The 26,427-nt window shown below is 43.6% G+C and overlaps 1 protein-coding gene across 1 annotated transcript in view; it reads left to right on the forward strand.

Annotated features, from left to right (window-relative positions):
* The first annotated feature begins 342 nt into the window (after positions 1-342).
* syt9a (synaptotagmin IXa) overlaps positions 343-26,427 on the forward strand; it is a 144,845-nt gene continuing 118,760 nt past the window's right edge. Inside the window, exon 1 of the mRNA XM_034188863.1 lies at positions 343-621. Coding sequence (XP_034044754.1) covers positions 474-621 — 148 coding nt within the window. The 5' untranslated portion in view covers positions 343-473. The remainder of the gene's footprint in view (positions 622-26,427) is intronic.

The following is a 26,427-nucleotide window of genomic DNA, read 5'->3' on the forward strand; positions in this document are numbered from 1 at the left end:
GAGAGAGCGAGAGAGAGAGAGAGAGAAATGCCTCGCTCTCTGATTGGTCGTGTGCGCTGCACATAAAAACCATACCAGGCTTCTTGTGTAGTGGAGAAATGATTTCTACAACCAGAGCTTTAATAGAGACTTAATTCTCCAGCCGGTGGAATTTTGATGAACTTTACCTGACGGTGCCACCGGTTGGTGGGAAGCATCAGATGTCAGCAGGTCGTTTGGAGCGCGCACTGCCGTTTCAGCACCTTGGACAGCGCACCGCGCTGCCGGATTCAACCGGTGGATTTTAAGGAGCGGGATGCTGCAGAAAAAAAGTCTTTGTTTCCACGTGTTGGGGAGAGAATTCTGATTTTCCTTCTTGGTGATCCCCAGTGATCCTGTAGGCGTGCCTCTGGAGGACCGTCTGCGTCCAGAGTCGGTTTGAGCGGCGCTGTGGTGCTCCAGAGATCCTCCGCTCATAAGGATGCTGGTGGGAAATGCCTGGAGACACAGATGACGAGATTTGTCAAAAGGCACTGGAACTCCTGTCGGATCTTTGTTCCAAAGGAGAAGTGCAAAACGAAAACTGTCTGGATTTCATCTACTATTTCCGAGACCTCGCCAGGCCACGGTACTCCGATTCAGGTAAGGCATTACACACTGAAAAATGCATGACAAATCAACCGGCACACTCGAATTTGTGCCACGCAATAAATGGGAAATTATTGCTTTTTGGTATGTGAATTTAATGACCTTATTTGCTTTTTTACGCACTGGCTGTTTAATTGAAAATACACTTATCACGGTTGCAGCATGCTCTTTTTGGCAAATATGTGGTGTAAAATGTATGTTCTTATTCCATGCAATAGACTAAATGTGCATCAACAGAACATTTTATTAAATTTCTAAATTTTCGAAATTTTTCATAGCAGTGCATGCCAGCAGATGCCTGCAGCGCCCTGCAAAAAAAAAAAAAAAAAAAAAAAAAAAAAAAGAATGTGTGGCTACAGAATGGTAAAAATAGCACATCCTAGAAAACTGGATGTGCATTCTCCTTTTTGGAACGGTTGAGCTTGCACTTTAATGAGCTACTGGCTGTTACTATTGAAGCCTGTTAATCCTGCAAAACTTTGCTTCAGAGTGAATATTTCATATAACCCAAAGCTTACAGGCATTGTTTCATGATGATGTGGTCATGTAGCTTCCTGAAATTGTAAGTGCACAACAGAGCGGAAGGGTTGTGAAGTAAAACCAGCATGCAGAATAATTAATGTGACCTCACAGGCATGTGTTTCTGCGCACATGTGGGGAGGTGTGTGTGTTGCCCAGTAATCAAGTGGTGGCTCTGTTTCCTTTGTTCAATCAATCAATCAATCAATCAATCAATCAATCAATCAATCAATCAATCAATCAATCAATCAATCAATCAATTTTATTTATATAGCGCCAAATCACAACAAACAGTTGCCCCAAGGCGCTTTATATTGTAAGGCAAGGCCATACAATAATTACGTAAAAACCCCAACGGTCAAAACGACCCCTGTGAGCAAGCACTTGGCGACAGTGGGAAGGAAAAACTCCCTTTTAACAGGAAGAAACCTCCAGCAGAACCAGGCTCAGGGAGGGGCAGTCTTCTGCTGGGACTGGTTGGGGCTGAGGGAGAGAACCTGAGGCTGAGGATAATAACAAATAAAACTGGTTTTTGGGACTTCCAATTTGGATGGACAAGACTAAGAGTCAAGCTTTCAAATGAATTAAAGCTCTGTCTGGGTTTTTGATTAATTAATAAGCTGGAATGGAAGATTGCTGCTAATCCTCCGCCTCGCCCGTGCTACGAGCATTCTGGCAGTTAGTGTGACTCGGGGGTGTCGACTCATTTAAACTAACATATTCATCCTGCTGTAACCAGGTTTCTGTAAGGCAGAATAAATCAATATGTTGATCAATTATTATATCATTTACTAACAGGGACTTAGAAGAGAGAGACCTAATGTTTAATAGACCACATTTAACTGTTTTAGTCTGTGGTGCAGTTGAAGGTGCTATATTATTTTTTCTTTTTGAATTTTTATGCTTAAATAGATTTTTGCTGGTTATTGGTGGTCTGGGAGCAGGCACCGTCTCTACGGGGATGGGGTAATGAGGGGATGGCAGGGGGAGAGAAGCTGCAGAGAGGTGTGTAAGACTACAACTCTGCTTCCTGGTCCCAACCCTGGATAGTCACGGTTTGGAGGATTTAAGAAAATTGGCCAGATTTCTAGAAATGAGAGCTGCTCCATCCAAAGTGGGATGGATGCCGTCTCTCCTAACAAGACCAGGTTTTCCCCAGAAGCTTTGCCAATTATCTATGAAGCCCACCTCATTTTTTGGACACCACTCAGACAGCCAGCAATTCAAGGAGAACATGCGGCTAAACATGTCACTCCCGGTCCGACTGGGGAGGGGCCCAGAGAAAACTACAGAGTCCAACATTGTTTTTGCAAAGTTACACACCGATTCAATGTTAATTTTAGTGACCTCCGATTGGCGTAACCGGGTGTCATTACTGCCGACGTGAATTACAATCTTACCAAATTTACGCTTAGCCTTAGCCAGCAGTTTTAAATTTCCTTCAATGTCGCCTGCTCTGGCCCCCGGAAGACAATTGACTATGGTTGCTGGTGTCGCTAAGTTCACATTTCTCAAAACAGAGTCGCCAATAACCAGAGTTTGATCCTCGGCGGGTATGTCGTCGAGTGGGGAAAAATGGTTAGAAATGTGAACGGGTTGGCGGTGTACACAGGGCTTCTGTTTAGAACTACGCTTCCTCCTCACAGTCACCCAGTCGGCCTGCTTTCCCGGCTGCTCGGGATCTGCCAGAGGGAAACTAACGGCAGCTAAGCTACCTTGGTCCTCACCGACTACAGGGGCCTGGCTAGCTGTAGAATTTTCCACGGTGCGGAGCTGAGTCTCCAATTCGCCCAGCCTGGCCTCCAAAGCTACAAATAAACTACACTTATTACAAGTACCATTACTGCTAAAGGAGGCCGAGGAATAAACATTTCACACCCAAAGCAGAAAAGTGCAGGAGAGACAGGAGAAGCCGTCATGCTAAACCGGCTAAGAGCTAGTAGCTGCGCTAAGCTAGCGGATTCCTAAAAACACACAAAGTGAATAATGTGTAAATAATTTAGAGGTGATTCAGCAGAAGGAGTGCTTTAGTTAAGGCACGTGAAGATTACACTATGAAACAAATCGTTATCTAGTTAACTAGATCAATCTAATTGCACAGATTAAACAGCTAACAGATACAGCAAAACACCACTGTGCTCCGGAACAGGAAGTGATACAATACTGCAGTGAGAGCCAACCACCAGTAGAGGCAAGCAATCCACACACCGTTAAGTATGTTAAGTATGTTTTATTAAAAAAAGTCTCACAGAAGATGTAGGACATAAAAAAAATCTGTCAATATTTTAATGACAAAAAGATGACAACAGATAGAAGCCAACACGAATAGTCACATGCAGTGAAAGAATATTATCATTGTCAGGGAGAATGTGGTGGTGCCATGCGCTGCTGCATCATCGCAGGATGGAAGCGTCCTGGCTCATGGTTTGCAACTACCATACTTTTCTAACTACAAGTCACAATTTTTAACTAATTTGTTAGGTCCTGTGACCTATATTTATAGGTGTGATTTGCATTATGAAAATCACCCATTTAGTAGTAGCAGTAGTAGTAATAATAATAATTATTATTATTATTATTATTATTATTATAAGAACTATTCATTTAAGGCTTTCCCAAGAATTAAAACACCAAACAAAATAAACCATAATAATAATAAAAAATACCAATAATATAAAGTACACTAATCCCAAATTAAACAGCAGATAATACACAAAAAAAATGTGACTTATACACTGGTGGGACATATATCCTGGACAACATGATACCCAGGCTGATTTTCCTCACTTTCTGAAAGCAGTTATCTATTAGCACTGAGGCACCTGTGCACTGGATAGTGCTCAGGTAAGTGTGCCACATTGCCATCGTTTCTTATCTGATATTCCCTCACAATGCAAGTTAAACCTCTCATTGTGCCCCTAAGGGCACTGTCACACACTGTGAACTCAAATGTTGAAATTAATTAAAAAGATTAAGTAGTGTAAACTCAAAGGTTTAAGACAACATTCTATTTACTTAAATATTTCATGTTTGTGTAACATGGTCTTGCTTTTTGAATAAATTAAACTCCGAATTTCTGATTGACTTGAACTAATTGTATATTAAATAAGCAAAACTTCAAATCATAACTTATGTGCAACTTAAAAGATTAAGTAATTATATATATGAAAATATTTTAGTTTACTTAATGAACACTTTAGCAGGGTTGGTGGCCAAGTGGTTAGTGTGCTTGGTTTTGGTGAAGAAGGTTCCCAGTTTAAACCCCACCCCTGCCAGAATTCTCCATGTAATGTGGAGTTGAGTCAGGAAGGGCATCCAGCGTGGAACTTGAAGATCAACATGAGGATCCACCTCCGATCTGCTGTGGTGACGCTGAGAGAAAAAACAAAGGAGTAGCTAAAGGGACTTACTTTTGTTCGATGTACACTTTAATTTAATTGTAATCATGAGGTACAAGTATCATATAACTGAAACCTCTATGTTCAGGGGAACAACCGACTTTTAGAGTGTAGGGGACACCAAAAAATGTGCACAAATAATCACTAAAAATGATGAAATGTTGATATTTTAAAAAATCGTGAACAATAAAAGTCGATCAGTGTGCAGGTGAAGGATAAACAACAGCTGTCTGCTCTATTTCAGCCCTCAGCCGCGGCCATATTGTTGCTACATCATCACAAGAACAGCACCTGCTGATTCAAGCCAAAATCAATTGTAAGCATGGTGGAGGTTGAGCTGTTTTCAGATGTTTTTTTTTTTTCTTTTGTGGAATTTTTTTTCTGAAGGTGTTTTTAAGAAGCAGTGGAGGACACAGGATAATGGTTTTGAGCCTTATTTAAATGACAATGAGAGAGACTAAACATTGGAGGAAAACCTGGAGTAAATAATGGCTTACCTGTCAGTTTCAGTGAGATCATCTGAAAACTTATCTACCTTTACAAAACAACATCTGAAAATAATTTAATTCCTTCTGTCCTGGTTGAAGAAAAGTCCATTTGTCACACAGTTTGGTGCCAGGTTATAGCGTTGGCTGTAATCCATTACTCCGGCTGATGGATCAAGTCTCTGCTGTTAACGAGCGGCTTTGCGCTGCAAGTTGAAAGACTCCCAGTTCCTCATCTGCTCATAATGTCTCAGTCTGCACGCGATGAAATTATCCCATTAAAAAATAAAATTAAATAATCTGAAAATACTCAGTTTTACCTCAGTGTGGAGTGGAGAATCCGCACGACACCGTGCGTGTGCCCTCATCAATATAAAAGTGTTCTATCTGCCAATCAAAAGGATTCTGCGGGCGAAAATGAACTGTTCTGAAACCGAAAACATGGTGCAGCTCCGACCCGAGCCACTCCGTGGAAATGGGGCTGTCAGTAGCCTGTAAAAATCCATAAATTAATGGGGCTATTAAAATACTGGTTCCGGTTGCGATGCCAATTCCTCCTTCTTCTCCAATGTCGGGGCCAGCCAGGAAGTTCCTGGTTTTTAGTGGCCCGCAGTTCAAAATCTGAGTATTTATCTCTTCAGTAACTGCGCACCAGGAAAAGTTCAGTTTCAAACTGTTGTTTAATTTTAGTCTTAAATACTCAAAAGAACATTACATATCATGCCACCTACACTTTAAGCTCCGTCACACATAGGAAGAATGTGCAGGAACCAGGCTGACACAGCAAATATGGTCATAATCCGGATGCAAATGGGAGGAAAAGAGGTGTGGTCAGTCATGTCAGAACACATCCGGACTGCCTCGGACACACCTGCAGGATGCCGCCCAAACATATGTCAGACAACAGTGAGACGACACAGACTGCTGTCAGACGCCACCCACATTGGAGCTGTCACTCACCCACTCGCTCACCCACACCGTCAAATCTCTGCTCATCCTCACATTTTCAGCACTAAACTGACCGCTCATCAGGGGGAGGGTGCGCTGGCAGGAGCGTGTGTCTCTCACATGACGGAGTGCACGCATGTACTTGCATAGAACAAGGGATCCAAACAGCATGCGAGTGTGTGGTAAGACAAAATGTTCACTCAGCTGCACACGTGTTCATAATGGCTGAATGAGCCACTACGTGTGTGTGCGAGAACATGTGCCTGCGTGCATAGAACATGTGATCAAAGCAGCCTGCGAATGTGTGGCCGAAATGTTCGCTCAGGTGCATGTATGTGTGTTCATAATGGCTGTGCCACCCACTTCACGTGCACATGTGGGGTGCCCGTGCGCACTCGGGCACAGGAGCTGTCCATCCAGAGAGCGCACAAAAAGACTGACAACTGTCAGTGATCGCCTGCTGCTGTACAGTCTGGTGAAAAATCCCTCTAGGTGTTTGATCAGTATATACTTGCAACGCTAGATTTTATTCATGCAGCTGGACTCCATAACTGCTGCTGAACTGTGCTGGCAGTGCACCAACTTCCCACGTGCGCAGCATTCTTCAGATGCAGCCAGTGAACTTTTTCTTCTGTCTTTTTTTTAGCTCTTTTTTGTGGCCATTTGACTTGATATGCATCTTAACACAATTGTAGTTGGATTATTGGTGTGGGATGGCACTTCACATGGGATTTATTTGTACAAGAAGTGGATTATGCATTTGTGAGCCGATGGATGTTGCCAGCACACAGAGCAGCTGGGTGAAAGAAACTTCACTTGCTGTCTGTGCTGCGCTGTGGAACGTGGGATACTGGAGGTGAGCTGCATGTGAATTTATGCTGTGATGGGCTGGGGAAACATTTCCATATCATACCTGCTACAGATGTAGGAGGTGAACATGTAATAATACATGTATTACAGCGGTGACATCCCGTTCAGCTGTGTTGTGGGGTGCTGCACCAAGCCTCTGACGTGCACACAGTGGCACATACGTGTTATTACATATCAACATTTCCTTTGCCCTCCCTGGCCTGGGTCCAGTGGAGGTGGACAAACGTAGCACATGTCGGCACGCTTTACTGTGACTGATCAATCTCAGAGCTCAATCAATCAGTTGTGATCAGATAATTTCTTATGCTGTTTTGATGCCATCAGATTATGGAGACTGTGTTCAGATGATGCAGAAACTGCATATAGACTGCTGTCAGATGTGCATCGCATCTCGATGGTGCCAAGAGTGTTTTGAACGCGTGCAACACACTTGGGAAAGCTGAGCGAATGGGACCAAATATGTAGATGCTCACAGACTGCCATCCATTGGTCCCATATGTGTACTGAGTACTTTGTATGGCAGCACCCTGACATCGGGGTGAATGTGAGGCATTATTGTAAAGCGCTTTGAGCATCTGATGCAGATGGAAAAGCTCTATATAAATGCAGTTCATTTAGCATTTACCAATAAAATAATAATTAAAAAAAACCTCAGAAATCACATGTACATAAGCATTTACATTCTTTGCCATGAAGCCCATACTGAGCTCAAGTGTCTCAAAGAGTATCCTGTATCCTGTTTCCACTGGTCATCCTTGAGATGTTTCAACAACTTAATTGGAGTCCACATGGGTGAAATTCAGTTGATTGGATATGCTTTGGAAAGGCATATACCTGTCTACATCTAAGGCAGAGGTGGGACGAAGTCACTGTCAAGTCATTCTCAAGTCATCAATCTGCAAGTCCCAAGTCAAGTCTCAAGTCAGCTTGCAAACAATTGGTGGTCATTATGACTTGAGACTTGACTTGGGACTTGCTGATTCATGACTTGAGAGTCACTTGATGTTGACTTCGTCCCATCTCTGATATAAGGTCCCATTGAATAGAATAGGAGCATAACACATGCCTTACAAACACAGAATTTCACGAGAATGACATGAGAGGTCTCTGCTGCCACCTGTACTGTACTCACACAGTACCAGTGTACAGGTCAGCTACGAACTCCAGCAACCCATCAGGGTTGGACAAAACTGTTGCTACCCTATAATTTATGTACACATTTCAATATTTGGTCAGAAATAAATACAAACAAAGCAATTTTGTTTCATCAGAAAATTTTTAGAAATGTTCAGAGCTATTTTGCAACAAGAACAAAACAACTAACTTACTAACATAAAATGTATGCTGGACACAGCTACTGGCATCGTTTAATGAATTTACAGTAAATCATCCGTTTTACAGCTGGTTTTCTTCAGGCAGGTCAGGGGGTGGATATATATGAACATTTCCATGTAACTGATTATGTCTTGGATTTTATTTACACCAATTATGCTATGATGCTATTTTGGCAGTGACAAAACATCAGACTTGCTTTTAAGAGAAGCTGTTTTTTGGGGGGGCAAAAACACTAAGCTACCACTAAAGGCCCGGTCACACGGCATACAATGATTCATGAATGAAGGGAAAAAGTAAAAAAAAATAAAAAATCACAATGAACTTTTAACTTTTCCCATCACTAAATAGCCTGTGAATTAAGAGTGCAAAAGGGATGAAAGAGGAACAAAACCTAAGCTGATGCTGATCTCCACACTTTAAACAAAACATGGCTGAAGCCACTGCTGGAGCAGTGTGTGTGTGCAACTCTGCATTCCAGGACTCAGTGCTGGGCCGGAGCTCAGCTGCAAACAGAAGCACGTGATCCGAACCACTGTGGAGATCTGTACACATGTTGGTGGATCCACCTACTCTGGTTCCTCGTCCAGAACAAAAGAAGGATCATCTCTTTCATTGTCAGAATCCTCACTGTCTGGTTCAGACTCTGAGAACATGCTGTGCGCTCCGCTTGCTCCAATAAAAAAAAAAAAAAAAAAAAAAAAACTGAAGCACTTGTTCAACTTTCATGAGACGCCTCATTTTGACAAAACACACACACACACACACACTAAATAGACCACCAAAATTATACATACTGCAAACACGCCAAATATTTCTCAAATCTCTCAAATACCAAAACTCTAATTGCTGTCTGTATACCTGAAATGCGCACATATGAGAGAGAGAGAGAGAGAGAGAGAGAGAGAGAGAGAGATGCCTGGTGTTTCTGATCACCGGCGCTGTGGCTGTGTTTCAGTCACACGTATTACCAGATCTGATCACACACACAGGCGCTGTGTTCATGGTTCAGTTGTGTTGTAGCACATGTACACGCCTACACAGAAGGACTGCCTTGTACTTGATTTAGCGACTAAAATGTTCAAAAAAGAATGCAGCCATTTGAAATCACACTGGGTTTTCTGTTTTCATATGTCACACCTCTGTGGACCAAAGCTGTTCACACGTGAATGTCCACTGCTGATGGAACTTTTCCCACACTTGATGGCTCAATGTCATGCTTCTGTAATCCGCTGCCTGGTTTGCACAAACCAAGGTACAGTTCACTCTGAGAGATCAGAGCAGACGACACAAAATATTATTAGGTCATGTCAGCCGTCAGCTTCACGGAAACAAACAAATACGCAGTGATCAAGGATCACTTTCTCAAAACTTTTGAACTGTCAAACACTGAAAGGGGCAGCAGGCTCTTCTGTCTGCAGAGGATGGAGGACTACAAGCCCTTCAGAGCTCAATGACAGAATGCTGCAGCTCTGGGTGGACTTTTTGTGCAGCAACTCCCTTCTCATATGCGCGCATCACTGGCCAACACCTAATCACGGGCTACTGTGCGCTGGCAGAGAGGCCAGCAAATTCTTCCTGGCCGGCCAGCACCACAGCATGACCAGTAGCACTCGCCACATTACACACAGTGGCAGAAACTCTACACCACACACACACCAGTACCACCGTAAAGGAGCTGCAGCTCCTCCACAAAAGCACTTCTGTACTGTGTGAAAACATTCAGCTGGTTGAATGAAGTTTCTGTGTAGGCTCTCAGTTGTCCAGGTGGTTTCCATATTAGAGAAGTTTGAATCTTCGACTGGACTGGGTTTGCTTGATGCAAGGACGTTTCGCTTCAAATCGCAGAAGCTTCCTCACTTAAAATTCTTGCTCTGGTAGTCTGACTTCTGTCTGACCATCAGGAACTACAGCAAAATGAAATACAAATTGAGGTTTTGGGTGGCATTCCTTCAAATTTTTCAAGAGTTTAAAAATCCTGAGGAAGCGTCAGCTGCAGGAACAAAACTGCACGTAGGTTAAACAATGCCACCGTCAACGAAAGTCAAGATTTCTTGTTTCGTTTGGGCTTCGTTGCCCTTCATTAAGTGCTGTGTGACCGGGTCATAACAGACATTGTTTAAGCTGGACAAAAATGCTGAGCTGCTAACTTCTACTGTTGCTTCTTCCTGTTTCAGAGTTAGCGAGAGAAGGTAATTGTTAGACGTAGGAGTGGCTTCTGACATAACACTTGGATGTGGGCTGGGTTGGATGTTCAACACAGGCTGCAGTGAGAGACTTCTTGGCCTATTTCTTGTTTTTATTATGTGAAAATAATAAAAACAGTTACAATAAAAAAATTATTGTTTATGACATCTTGAATGATGCTTAAAAATTACTTTAAAATCCGTAATGTCCTAAAGTTAATGCAGTGATGAGACAGCATAAGAAATGGCAATGTCTCCTGAGATGTCTCTTAAACATTGTGTTGAGGTCTGGGACAGTGCCTAAGGCATTGCAAACTGGGGTGGTGGCACCCATATTTAAAAAGGGGGACCAGAGAGTATGTGCCAATTACAGGGGCATCACACTACTCAACCTCCCTGGTAAAGTCTTCTCCAGGGTGCTGGAAAGGAGGGTTCAGCCGATAGTCGATCCTCGAATTGAAGAGGAACAGTGCGGGTTCTGTCCTGGTCGTGGAACAACCAACCAGCTCTTCACTCTCACAAGGGTCCTGGAGGGTGCTTGGGAGTATGCCCATCCAGTCTACATGTGTTTGGTGGACTTGGAGAAGGCGTATGATCGTATACCCCGGGAGATACTGTGGGAGGTGCTGCAGGAGTATGGAGTGAGGGGGTCCCTTCTCAGGGCCATCCAATCCCTGTACTCACAAAGCCAGAGCTGTGTTTGGGTTCTTCGCAGTAAGTCAGATTTGTTTCCGATAGGGGTTGGCCTCCACCAGGGCTGTGCCTTGTCACCAATCTTGTTTGTGATACTCATGGGTAGGATATCGAGGCGTAGCCAGGGAGAGGAGGGTTTCCTGTTTGATGGGCTCAAGGTCTCGTCACTGCTTTTTGCAGATGATGTGGTCCTCTTGGCTTCAATGGCCTGTGACCTCGAACTCTCACTGGATTGGTTCGCAGTTGAGTGTGAAGTGGCTGGGACCAGGATCAGCACCTCTAAATCTGAGGCCATGGTTCTCAGCAGGAAACCGATGGATTGCCTACTCCGGGTCGGGAACGAGTCTTTCCCCAAGTGAAGTGTTCCAGGCACGCCCACCTGGGAGGAGAAACCGGGAAGACCCACGACTAGGTGGAGAGAGTATATCTCCACAGTGGCCTGGGAATGCCTCAGTATCCCCTAGATGCTTTTGTAGGATTGGGGGTGGAGGGGGGAGTGTTGTTCAAGTCCCATAAAACTTTTCAACTACTGGGTAACCTCCTACACTGCTGCACCTCTGATGGTGAAGTGCTCTAAAACTGGTTCACCCTTTTTACTGTGACAGAATCTCTGAATCCTCCCAGATATCTATAGATTCTAGATGTCAGGCAGCATGAGGCTATTTGCCAAGCTTGCTATTGGCTCCACATCTTCAGATAGCAAGTGCTTCACCCTGTGCATATTATCGTCCCAAATCTCCCATATTCCGGTATTCACCGAGTGTCAGCATTCAGAACTGAAAGTCTGTGTGGCTGCATCACAGCACCCACACATCTCATGTCCTATGATGCCGTTGCCTTTGGAGTCACAGTTTACTGCACATGTACTATATAATTTTGTGATGACATTTCTTACATTTACATTAGTACTGTATATCAACATTTTAAGCATTAGTGGATGATATTGTTTGTGTGATGCTACTTTTCCTGTTTGCATTATAGATCTGATTTTCATCTGTTTTTACTTTGGTGAGAAAACGTGTCATAAATCACATGGAATACTGTATAATGAAAAGGAAAACTCCATGCTGCAGCTCATTTTGTGAAAATGTATAAAAGTGAGATACACACAAGTTAGTATCAAAGTACATACTGAGCCACAGGTGTGAGGCCAGGGGTGTTCTTCTGTATAAGAGAGATGTTCCAATACAGAACATGTGCTCACCAAATTTTGCCTTTTTGGTATTCTTATACCGTTATAGTGCACCATGGTGGAGCAATCAGTTTGTGCGCATTTCTTTCCAAACATAATGTTATGTGTCGACGCGGGTTGAGGAGCGGACCTGCGTCAGACGGAACCCAACGCTACAAATAACCAGAAAAGCGGTTCCAAAAACAATATATTTCACCCGCTGTGCTTAAAAGGTGTACAAACAAAAATAGCGTCCTTCTGGTGGAGTGACTGTTGGTACACTCTCCAGCGCCCGCAAGGATCAAAGCCCGGCGCTCCTGGACCCACTACCACCACCAAACACTCCCCAGGTGGACACGACAAACTGACTCTCTGTGAAGCAAAGAAGAGGTGAGGTAACTCAGCAGTTACAACAATAACTTTCAAAAGACACACGCTATCAGCAACACATTCAGGTCTGTATCTTTTTAACTTTATGCAAATGAGCAGCTTCTCACAACAGGTGGAGGATCACTTATCCGCATGCCACAGCAGTGAGAAGCAAGCTGCACAATTCTCATCACAATTCAAGTATACTGTGTAACAAAACACCAAGTTACTATCAACAATTAGTCAAACACTTAATCACCTTTGATGTGTGCTGACAGCAAGTGTCCTCACCCTTCCTTGCTTCACGGGCTCGATGTGTCAAACCCAGGCGCGGTCCTCAGTGTCTCACAAACGAACATCACAAGGTCGAGTTCCCGGCAGTTCTGCTTGAATCACACATGCCTTAAATGCAGAACGCCATCCAATTATCTGCTTCAGCTGAAAGTCTTTAAGGTTGCATGTGAGCACCAGTCACAGGTGCTTCACATGATGATGAGGGTGAGGACTCTTCAGCCAGTACCTTCTCCACAGAAGAATCAGTTTCCATGCCACCTGAAGAGCAAAGAAAAGAAAAGAACACCAAAACATCCAGCCACACCCCCCCAACACACAACAGTACCCCCCCCCCCCCCATCAACGGGAAGCCTCCCGGCGACCGAACAGACCAGGCCCGAGAACAGCACCTCCCTCCGGGGTCCACGTCAGGAAGCAGACAGCACCACGCTCCTAAGGTCCACCACAGACAGCAGGACAGGCACCGCAGCTGGAAGGCCGGCTGGCATCAACAAAAGCCCCAAAACATTCCCCAGTATAATTCAACACAGAAAAAAAACATAAAACCCACCCAAAACCTCCCCAGGGGACCGTCCCATCAAACCCCGGGAAGAAAAGAAAAACTCCCAAACGCAAAAACCCAACACAGCCCCACAAACAATACAAACGTAAATGCATAAAAGAAAAACAACAAACAACCCCCCCAGAAGGCCTTCATCGCCAGTTCCAGGAAGGAACAGCCAGAACCATAATCCCACAAAGGTCCCCAGGTGTACATGGAGAAAACGGCGCCCCCCCAGAGGACCGTACCATCAACCCCAGGAGGTACCCTCCCCACAACCCCAGAACCGGTCACACTTGGCTAGTTGGCCCCAAGCCAATTCCCCCCCAGAGAGCCGTCCCATCAACCCTGGAGGTGGAACCCGGAAGGAAACAGAACAAAATCAAAAATCAACCCCCGGAGGACTACCAAAAACAACCCCGGGGGGATATAAAACGACCATAAACCCTGTTACTCTCCCCGGCACCCCGAAAGACCCCAGGTCCCTCCCAGAGCCCTTCGGCGGCTCAATTTTGGCGAACGGCTCAAAATATTAAGCCAGAGAAGGGAACAGGAAAAAACTAACCCAGCTCCAACCCCAAGGCGCAGCAGAGAACCGGAAATGCGTCCGGTGCCCCAACTCGACCATACCCCAGCCTCTCGGGAGGGGTGGAACTACCGAAATGGCGATCGGCAACAGATCGGCCCACCCCTCTGACCGAGGTAAGTCTCCGCTGCACCACACCCCGGCAACACCAATGACGAACGGTACAAAGGCTCACCGAGGCTGGAGTGGAACCGGGCCCTAACCAAACCAAAAAAAAAGGCCTCCAACACCCCCCCCCCCAGCTGCAGAGGTCTTCTGAGAATGCTCAGCGTGACCAACCTGCACCACCCCACAACCCACAAGACAAACGGTCTTGGGGCAAGTGAGGTTGGGGTTAGGGATGTAGAGAAATAAAAAAAACAAAATAAAAACGACCCAACAACCCAAACAGAAAATACCTAAAAACACATAAAAAGTTAACGATTAAGTGAGCCCAGGCATACTTCTAACCGCATAACAATCACTCCACCAGATACGCCTCTGACTCCCCGTACAATTATAACCCCTATTTAAAGAAAACAAAACATTTACTCCTGCTAGATTTTTTTTTTTTTTTTTTTTTAATGTGTGTTATTTTGCCTGTCCCAGAACACTTGGAGATACGTCACCATTATTTCTCTTGACGCTTACGTGTCTGGGCAATACAGGAATCTCTGCTCGTCCGAGCTGCATGGGCTCGTCAACAGGAGGAGCCAGAGGTCCCGTCGGAGGAGCCTCAGTGGGGCGAAGAAGAGGCGGCCCAGATTTGTGTCGGGGAAAGCCCCGAGACGAAAAAACCCGCTCTGATGGGCGTCCTCTCTCGCGTCCACGCTCCTTCATCGGATCATCTAGACGAATCACCAACGATATTAGCTCATCTAAATCGTTTGGCTCGTCACGGACTGCCGGCTCCTCTTTTAATGACTCATTTATCCCATCTACAAACATTCCTCGTAAAGCTGCGGCACTCCAACCTGACTGAGCAGAAACCAGAGAACATTGCATCACCGCACAAGGCTCCGGACGACAAACAATCGGTTCGGACGCCGAATCTCTGGGTGACGGAGTTATCTGCACTAGTATCGATGATGCCGCAGCAGGAAGCGGAACGGCTTGCGCTGCAAGCTCCGTAACACGGGCGTCTGTTTGTTTAATTTGGTTTGCGAGATGCTGTAATTGCTCCCATATTTTCTCCAAGTGTTCTTGAACTTTTTCGGCAAAAGGAACCGCCTCTGCCGCTGGGTCCATTATGGAATGGCCGGGAACTACTGTTATGTGTCGACGCGGGTTGAGGAGCGGACCTGCGTCAGACGGAACCCAGCGCTACAAATAACCAGAAAAGCGGTTCCAAAAACAATATATTTATTTCACCCGCTGTGCTTAAAAGGTGTAAAAACAAAAATAGCGTCCCTCTGGTGGAGTGACTGTTGGTACGCTCTCCAGCGCCCGCAAGGATCAAAGCCCGGCGCTCCTGGACCCACTACCACCACCAAACACTCCGCAGGTGGACACGACAAACTGACTCTCTGTGAAGCAAAGAAGAGGTGAGGTAAGTCAGCAGTTACAACAATATCTTTAAAAAGACACGCTATCAGCAACACATTCAGGTCTGTATCTTTTTAACTTTATGCAAATGAGCAGCTTCTCACAACAGGTGGAGGATCACTTATCCGCATGCCACAGCAGTGAGAAGCAAGCTGCACAATTCTCATCACAATTCAAGTATACTGTGTAACAAAACACCAAGTTACTATCAACAATTAGTCAAACACTTAATCACCTTTGATGTGTGCTGACAGCATGTGTCCTCACCCTTCCCTGCTTCACGGGCTCGATGTGTCAAACCCAGGCGCGGTCCTCAGCGTCTCACAAACGAACATCACAAGGTCGAGTTCCCGGCAGTTCTGCTTGAATCACACATGCCTTAAATGCAGAACGCCATCCAATTATCTGCTTCAGCTGAAAGTCTTTAAGGTTGCATGTGAGCACCAGTCACAGGTGCTTCACATGATGTTGATGAGGGTGAGGACTCTTCAGCCAGCACCTTCTCCACAGAAGAATCAGTTTCCATGCCACCTGAAGAGCAAAGAAAAGAAAAGAACACCAAAACATCCAGCCACACCCCCCAACACACAACACACAAGTTGCAACAGGAAGGACATATGGCATAAAAACTGTGCCATATCAGCATGTGGATCCATACTGGGTCCACATTTGCTCTGTGGCATCCTGAAAAAAAAAAAGAAATACAAAAAACAAGAGCAGTCAAAGTAAGACAATGTGTGTCTGTGTGTGTGTGTGTGTGTGTTTGTGTGAACAGTGAGAACAATGAGACAAAGTAATATGCAGTCATATTATGAAGATTGCCTGAAATGTAATATTTCAGCCTTGTACGTAGTTGCAGTAAACCCTAAGATTAATGCTCTGAATTTTGAATATCGTGCTATGAGTTCACATCTTGATGTAATCTTGTTTACTATTCAAACAAACATGACAAATGTATCTCTTTTCATATGTGTGACAGATACAGATACAGATGCAAATACGGTTAAGGTTAGGTCTCTCACATTAATATGACTCACATTTTTCTACAGAGGATATTTGCAAAATTTTGCATTTCACTCTGACAGCTCATGTTTGAGAATGTTTGCTGGCACAGTACAATGTAGAGTTTTGGCATCTAGGTTCTGGCCTCATCACTCCCTGCAGATGATTACTTGTCACATTGGGAAATCATGAGTAAAATACATATATTTTCCCTGTTTGGAGCCTGCAGGTGGAGGTGCAGCTGTGATCAGGTGGCATTGCTGATGTTGGGCAGCTGTGGTGTTGCCAGGCAGAGGGAGAGCTTAAAATGAGTGCCCAAGTGGAAAGGGTGTGTTTTGTTGTAATGAGTGAATCTGTCAAGTGTCTGTGTTACAGAGCAGCTCAAATAGGACAGCACAGTCTCGTTTGGGAGTAAAATGGCTAAAGGGGTAAAACATGAAGCATATCATGTAATTTCACTACTTACCGGGTACAAACCACAGCATTTTCAATGGGGTTTTGAGCAAATTACATGCAAAGTGAAAATGCAAAGAAAAAGTGACGATGCGGTAGGAAAGTGGACGTGTTGCGGTTTGTTTATGATCTGGAGCACAAACGTGTTGATCACATCTCGATTTCTATGAAAATACTACATGGATGAAGACTAAATCTCATCTATTGATATATTTGGCAATTAGCAGTTGTTACAAAGTCAATGTATATCAAGAACAGCCATGTTCACTGTTTTCTCTGCAAGTGATATATAGTTCACATGAACAACCTCAGATGATACAAAAAAAAAGCAGGTGGATACAGTTTTCATGCATGAATGAGTGCAGATATGCTCTGCAGCAAACATGGATGGGTTGAGAGTTTCATCAGTACTAACTACTAGTGTTACTGCATCAGTGTCACAGGATGGGATGTGGGAGCTCATAAGAAACAAAACTAACATGTACATAATAAACTACCTAAGTAAATAACACAAAGCAAAATAATGCAGGTGGATGAGCGCAAGAATGCAAAAAGCATGAGAACTGATTTTCTAAATAATAAAAACCACCATATGCAAAAACTCCTCTCTCAGGTATCCAACACTTATTTCTGGGTAATGCACCTGTGCATTCATATTATGGAAACACTATTATTTTACACAAATATATTAATTACAGCAAACATTTCTATTCACTTAGAGCAGGTCACAGCTCAGTGAGTAAAGCACTCTTCAATCAAAGAGGCAGGTATTTTCTCAGTTATACCTGCCTTTGTGTTGAGTGCACACTAAACATCTCATAACAGTGCAGCAAGATTACTAGATCAAAATATTAAAGTCTAATTTTCTAACTGAGAAACATAAGAAAATTATGTTATTTGGATACATTCAGATTATGTCTAAGAGCCCCTTCAGACATAACACGATTGAAGCTGACTAGCGCATGAAGTAGGAACTGCATGCCATTTGTGAAAAATCTGAGCCACCTCAAACACCTCGTACACCTGTCACCACAACCATTTGCGCACATCAGCAGCTGAAAAACAGTGAGTGCCCTGCAAGTGCTTATTTCATCAAGGAATCAAGGAATCAAGGAAATTTATTGTCATATGCACAGAACAGAAGAGCATCTTCCCTGCACAATGAAATGTGGCTATTGCATTTAACCCATCCTATTTGCCAGTAGGAGCAGAGGTCGCCATTAGGCGCCCGGGGACCAGCTCCAGATGTACATCCCTGCCTTGGTCAACAGCAGGGCTGAGCAAACCAACACCGACCCATAACAAACAACACACACAACACACAACACATAGGCCGGCCCGGTACATAAAACATATATATGAAAGCAAAACACGAGGGAAAAGGAGAAGAAAAAAAACCCCTCATAGCTGCTGCATTACACAGCGGCAATGAGGAAAAAAAAATCCCATCAGCACAAAAAACAATAATCACAGAGACAAAACAAGGACACAGGACGACAACCAAGATTTGAAAGGACCAGTTTATCAGAACACTCCAAAAGGCAGCCAGTTCGGCGCCGTCAACGGCCTTGTCCGACAGTCTGGAGGGGGAAGGGAACAGCCCTGCGCAGTCTGAGAAAGTCCTGGACAGTCCTAACACAGTTCACGTCAGAGCTGGAGAAGCTGAGGGGAGGGGGGAAGAACAGGGAGCGAGGCTTAAGTGTTGATCTTCTGAGGAGGTTCTTATCACAGCGACCTTGAAGTGCAGCTGTATTTGGGGAAGCCAAATGAATAGCCAGATTAACCGACGCCTGAAAGATTCCACAGTTCTGAGAACAGAGTGGCTCTCAATGCTTCTGAATGTAGAATGTGGTCTTCACAGACGGTCATAGCGGGTTTCCAGGGCTGCGATCTTCCTCGAGATGTCTTCCAACGCGCGGTTAACCCCCGCCGACTGCGCAGCCACTGCCTTCCCAATCGAATCAATCATATAGGGCAGCTTGGAACGACCAGTCAGAGCTGCTTCCACTTTCTTGATTTTCCGGTAAACCAGCAGAGTGCCCGCACCACACATCAGAAAGCTGGTCACCACCAAGCCGAATATGTACACATCTTCGACGTCCTCCACAGAAAGCATGTAAAGGCACATGACCTGCCATCTCCTCCACGAGTCCATCACGTAACCCATCACATGCATCCCAGCAGGACAGGTCGGGTCCTCCGCTCTCGAATGTCTTGTAGAAAAAATAGTGTCAATTGCGTTCAGAGACCACTTTAACAGATCCATTTTTGTCGTTTCCAGAAGAGCAAAGCTGCAGCCTCACAGACAACACGCCACAAAAGCAGGAAAGATAAGGAGGGAGGGAGAGGAGAAAAGTGTGTCCGTCTCGGTCGAGTGCAAGCTGGCAAAAAATCCCCCTCCCATCCCCCTCTTGACAAGTGTCGGCCAAATTCCAGGTGTCACACATGAACATCTAACACTGCTTGCTGGACACTTGAAAAGGCAGGGCTGTTTGCGCTCTTGGTACGAGAGTAGACAGCAGCTGACCACATTCGAGCTGTCTGTGAAAATTGTCAAACTGCCCCACGATTGTGGCGTAGCCAAGCAACACACATGTGGAGTGTCAGCTCTCCCCTCTGTCTGTTGCATCCTCCCCCCAATACATGTGGCGTGCGTGTCCGCAACGCATGGCACGTGGGGGTAGCACACTAGCATGAAATGCTGATATGCATGTACAGATATGATCACATGGAGACTGGCCAGCCATGTCTGTGCGCACACAGTACGGCAAAGCGCCTCGCCTTGCCGGCCAGTGACTCACTGACAGCTGGAAATGACTGCATGAATCAGTGCACGCGACGTGTTACATTACAAACACAGACATTAGACAGATGCAGAACAAACACATAATAATACATATATAGACTAAACATCACAGAATGAAGGTACAGAGAGTGAGCTTTTTTCTCTGAGCTACCGAGGTCATCTGACAGAGGTGGATGTGTCCCCCAGCAACATGCAGCTGTTCAGATACCTGTGCTCGCAAGTGATAGCTGGGGAACATCTGTAGTGGCTTGTAGGATATGACCTCACATAACTGTATTTGTGAGGCACGGATGTCGGCATGCTGTCCTCACGTGGACAGTATGTCCGCAATGCTGGTGAATATTGTGCCATGCAGGAAATCACCCCATGGAATGCCCCTGCAAGGCGCATGTCACTAAGGGATTTCCCCACATTATAATAATTAAAACACATATTGGGCTGATGTGTTCACAATGCAAGAGCCTGGGTTTTCATGAGACGGGAGCCGACTCTTCATGACATGAGAGCCGGCCGGCTCTTCATGAGATGAGTGTATCAGGTCATTCATGTAAAACATAAAAGGGAGGACAGTAATCCACATAATTTCATTACTTCCTGGTGTACATCTTGGCGGAGGCTAAGGCCGCTCTTTATAAGAGGAATGAAGTATTATGAATTGTGGTTTTATTAATTTGTTGCTCCACTGCTGTGTGCGTGACTTTCCACCAGTGGTGGGCACAGTTCTGATAATCCGATAACCGATAATTATCAAAGATAATGTTTTCATTATCGGATTATCTTTTCAGATAACTTTGAAAAATGTTATCGGACTATTTATCTTCTGATAAATTTTTGTCAGATAATTTTTAGACCGTTAACGTGGTAAACAAAGCTGAACAGCTACAAACACTTATAAAATTTAAAATCAGTGAAGCACCTACCTGTTAAATGTTTTGTAGCAGATGTGTAGTTCTACCCTCTGCAAACAGAGGAGAGCTACTTCTAGAAGAAACCGCTCTATCCTTTGTAGGCAAAGGAGAACTAGTCACCAAAAAAAAACTAATTCCTTTTAACCCCCCTCACGTTCAAGTTTTATAAAGTGAAAATATCAGATATATGTTTTAGTTTTAAAGTAATGCACTAATTTTTAAGGTTTTAGTGTGGGCATGCTGTGTCCAGGCACATTATGGGTAGGATAGGGTAATCTCAGTATGTTCATGACATGAGAAATGCATTTGAGACACTCTGATCAGGCTCCACGGACAACAGCATTAAACTCTAGTGCCTAAAACTCTCGTGAATACATTCTCTGGGTGTATAGATGTTGTTATTGTGTTTGTGTTTATTAAATTCCACGCATCTTAAATGTAGGAGACATAGATTATCTGGAATTTTGTTTTGGCAAGTTTTCAAGGTCTCTGCTGCCATCTACAGGCCAGTAGTGTTCATGGCAGTATTCGTCCTGAAGCTGGGCTGATATTTTCAGTCACTGTACTCGGTTCCAGCTCAAACTGTACGACAGAACCGTACGATGTAAAAGTTCAGAGTGCATGATTTATGTTCTCACACGCATTGTACGTTCAAAAACCACACATTGGACTCATGTTTCCAGAAGCAAGACGTAAACAGAAGCTTTTTTTTCAAACTTCATTTACAAAAACTCTCGATGGGAGACATCAAAGTTTAAAAAAAAATCAAATCAATTTTATTTATATAGCGCCAAATCACAACAAACACTTGGCCCGAGGCACTTTATATTGTAAGGCAAGGCCATACAATAATTACGGAAAAACTCCAACAGTCAAAACGACCCCCTGTGAGCAAGCACTTGGCAACAGTGGGAAGGAAAAACTCCCTTTTAACAGGAAGAAACCTACAGCAGAACCAGGCTCAGGGAGGGGCAGTCTTCTGCTGGGACTGGTTGGGGCTGAGGGAGAGAACCAGGAAAAAGACATGCTGTGGAGGGGAGCAGAGATCAATCACTAATGATTAAATGCAGAGTGGTGCATACAGAGCAAAAAGAGAAAGAAACACTCAGTGCATCATGGGAACCCCCCAGCAGTCTAAGTCTATAGCAGCATAACTAAGGGATGGTTCAGGGTCACCTGATCCAGCCCTAACTACAACCCCTGGCAAAAATGATGGAATCACCGGCCTCGGAGGATGTTCATTCTGTTGTTTAATTTTGTAGAAAAAAGCAGATCACAGACATGACACAAAACTAAAGTCATTTCAAATGGCAACTTTCTGGCTTTAAGAATCACTATAAGAAATCAAGAAAAAAAGATTGTGGCAGTCAGTAACGGTTACTTTTTTAGACCAAGCAGAGGAAAAAAATATGGACTCACTCAATTCTGAGGAATAAATTATGGAATCACCCTGTAAATTTCCATCCCCAAAACTAACACCTGCATCAACACCTTTTTGCAAGGAATGTTTTCACAGTTTTTTCTCTACGGCAAGATGCATTATCTTCTTGAAAAATGATTTCATCATCCTTAAACATCAGAAAAGTGTCCAAAATATCAACGTAAACTTGTGCATTTATTGATGATGTAATGACAGCCATCTCCCCAGTGCCTTTACATGACATGCAGCCCCATATCATCAATGACTGTGGACATTTACATGTTCTCTTCAGGCAGTCATCTTTATAAATGTCATTGGAACGGCACCAAACAAAAGTTCCAGCGTCATCACCTTGCCCAATGCAGATTCGAGATTCATCACTGAATATGACTTTCATCCAGTCATCCACAGTCCACGATTGCTTTTCTTTAGCCCATTGTAACCTTGTTTTTTTCTGTTTAGGTGTTAATGATGGCTTTCGTTTAGCTTTTCTGTATGTAAATCCCATTTCCTTTAGGCGGTTTCTTACAGTTCGGTCACAGACGTTGACTCCAGTTTCCTCACATTCGTTCCTCATTTGTTTTGTTGTGCATTTTCGATTTTTGAGACATATTGCTTTAAGTTTTCTGTCTTGACGCTTTTATGTCTTCCTTGGTCTACCAGTATGTTTGCCTTTAACAACCTTCCCATGTTGTTTGTATTTGGTCCAGAGTTTAGACACAGCTGACTGTGAACAACCAACATCTTTTGCAACATTGCGTGATGATTTACCCTCTTTTAAGAGTTTGATAATCCTCTCCTTTGTTTCAACTGACATCTCTCGTGTTGGAGCCATGATTCATGTCAGTCCACTTGGTGCAACAGCTCTCCAAGGTGTGATCACTCCTTTTTAGATGCAGACTAACAAGCAGATGTGATTTGATGCAAGTGTTAGTTTTGGGGATGAAAATTTACAGGGTGATTCCATAATTTATTCCTCAGAATTGAGTGAGTCCATATTTTTTTCCTTTGATTGGTCTAAACAAGTAACCGTTACTGACTGCCACAATATTTTTTTCTTGATTTCTTATAGTGTTTCTTAAAGCCAGAAAGTTGCCATTTGAAATGACTTTAGTTTTGTGTCATGTCTGTGATCTGCTTTTTTTCTACAAAATTAAACAACTGAATGAACATCCTCCGAGGCCAGTGATTCCATAATTTTTGCCAGGGGTTGTATAAGCTTTAGCAAAAAGGAAAGTCTTAAGCCTAATCTTAAAAGTACAGAGGGTGTCTGTGTCCCTGATCTGAATTGGGAGCTGGTTCCAGAGGAGAGGAGCCTGAAAGCTGAAGGCTCTGCCTCCCATTCTACTCTTACAAACCCTAGGAACTACAAGTAAGCCTGCAGTCTGAGAGCGAAGCGCTCTATTGGGGTGATATGGTACTATGAGGTCCCTAAGATAAGATGGGACCTGATTATTCAAAACCTTATAAGTAAGAAGAAGAATTTTAAATTCTGTTCTAGAATTAACAGGAAGCCAATGAAGAGAGGCCAATATGGGTGAGATATGCTCTCTCCTTCTAGTCCCTGTCAGTACTCTAGCTGCAGCATTTTGAATTAACTGAAGGCTTTTCAGGGAACTGTTAGGACAACCTGATAATAATGAATTACAACAGTCCAGCCTAGAGGAAATAAATGCATGAATTAGTTTTTCAGCATCACTCTGAGACAAGACCTTTCTAATTTTAGAGATATTGCGCAAATGCAAAAAAGCAGTCCTACATATTTGATTAATATGCGCATTGAAGGACATATCCTGATCAAAAATGACTCCAAGATTTCTCACAGTATTACTAGAGGTCAGGGTAATGCCATCCAGAGTAAGGATCTGGTTAGACACCATGTTTCTAAGATTTGTGGGGCCAAGTACAATAACTTCAGTTTTATCTGAATTTAAAAGCAGGAAATTAGAGGTCATCCATGTCTTTATGTCTGTAAGACATTCCTGCAGTTTAACTAATTGGTGTGTGTCCTTTGGCTTCATGGATAGATAAAGCTGGGTATCATCTGCATAACAATGAAAATTTAAGCAATGCTTTCTAATAATACTGCCTAAGGGAAGCATGTATAAAGTGAATAAAATTGGTCCTAGCACAGAACCTTGTGGAACTCCATAATTAACCTTAATCTGTGAAGAAGACTCCCCGTTTACATGAACAAATTGTAATCTATTAGATAAATATGATTCAAACCACTGCAGCGCAGTGGATTAGAATTCATCATAGTACAGAAACAGCATTAGTGAAGGTTACAAATGACCTTCTTATGGCCTCAGACAGTGGACTCATCTCTGTGCTTGTTCTGTTAGACCTCAGTGCTGCTTTTGATACTGTTGACCATCAAATTTTATTACAGAGATTAGAGCATGCCATAGGTATTAAAGGCACTGCGCTGCGGTAGTTTGAATCATATCCCATCTTATGTTAGGGACCTTATAGTACCATACCACCCCAATAGAGCGCTTCGCTCTCAGACTGCAGGCTTACTTGTAGTTCCTAGGGTTTGTAAGAGTAGAATGGGAGGCAGAGCCTTCAGCTTTCAGGCTCCTCTCCTGTGGAACCAGCTCCCAATTCAGATCAGGGAGACAGACACCCTCTCTACTTTTAAGATTAGGCTTAAAACTTTCCTTTTTGCTAAAGCTTACAGTTAGGGCTGGATCAGGTGACCCTGAACCATCCCTTAGTTATGCTGCTATACACTTAGACTGCTGGGGGGTTCTCATGATGCACTGAGTGTTTCTTTCTCTTTTTGCTCTGTATGCGCCACTCTGCATTTAATCATTAGTGATTGATCTCTACTCTCTTCCACAACATGTCTTTTTCCTGATTCTCTCCCCTCAGCCCCAACCAGTCCCAGCAGAAGACTGCCCCTCCCTGAGCCTGGTTCTGCTGGAGGTTTCTTCCTGTTCAAAGGGAGTTTTTCCTTCCCACTGTCGCCAAGCGCTTGCTCACAGGGGGTCGTTTTGACCGTTGGCGGTTTTCTGTAATTATTGTATGGCTTTTGCTTTACAATATAAAGCGCCTTGGGGCAACTGTTTGTTATGATTTGGCGCTATATAAATAAAATTGATTTGATTTGATTTAATTTGTGCACATTCAACACCATTTTTCAGTGTACAGTGGTCCCTCACTATAACGCGGTTCACCTTTCGCGGCCTCGCAGTTTTTTAGTCCAATTTTGCATGCTTTTTTTTTTTACAGCGCACTGTGTTCTGCATCCTCATCAAGCAGTCCAGTCGTGGCACTGCAAAGGCAGAGCACGCGCATTGTGTTCTGCGTGTCTGTTTATAAGAATCTTCTTGCCCAGAAGAAAAAAGAGCACCAACCACTACCCATAACTGTGTTCGTCACTCGGAAAAAGACACCTGCACCGAGGTGTCACTCAGTGGAAAAAGACGTGACAGCGGAGCGGCGCCAGGAGGCAGAGGCACGATCAGAGGAACTGTGAAATACTGGTCAGTCACTATTAATAATTTCTTATGTGTCCAACCTCATAGGTTGATCGTTAAAATTAAATTTGTTAGTTCTAAAAGCCATCATAATTATTTATAGGAAAACATTCTATTTTTCTTTCTCAAACAAATGTTTGGGCCTGAAAACAGGTTGGTCTTATTTTTCTACTAAGGTTTGAACTTTGAGAGTGTTTACACACGAGAGAAAAGTGAGAAAATGTTAATGCCTGTTTGAGAAAAGTGTATAAAGTGTGTAGTAAGGGTTTTTACAGCCTTAAAACGTCTATAATAATTGTAAAAAATAAAGCTGACTACTTCTAAGATTTCGCTAATCGCGGGTTATTTTGAGAATATAACTACCGCGATAAATGAGGGACCACTGTATTACACATGGCAGAAGTGGATTTGGTGCATGTCCAACTCTTTTAGTCATTTGCAGGGTGAGTAATCTGTGTGCAATATAGAGAATTGGATGCAGGGCTCCACCTATCTTATCTTTATATTTATCCTTATGTACTAATGGTTGTGTTTTGGGCAGAACATGAAGTAAACCAATAAGTGTTATTGGTCATCCTTTTTAAATAGGAGTTAAACAGGAGATTGCATTTGCTTGATGGTACAGAAACTGAAGCTAAGCACTGGCAACAGTGGATCTCAGGCCCTGTACAGGACTTACTGCTGCTTTGCACTGGGTGGAAAATAGGGTCCATAATTCCTCTGTCATATCTCAATGTTAAATTTTGGGTATGAAAATAGTGGATATCTAACACTAGGCTTGATGGTAAGATTTTTTTTATTATTACTTTC

This window comes from Thalassophryne amazonica, chromosome 2 (genome assembly GCF_902500255.1).
Source record: "Thalassophryne amazonica chromosome 2, fThaAma1.1, whole genome shotgun sequence".
In the NCBI taxonomy this organism is placed as follows: Eukaryota; Metazoa; Chordata; class Actinopteri; order Batrachoidiformes; family Batrachoididae; genus Thalassophryne; species Thalassophryne amazonica.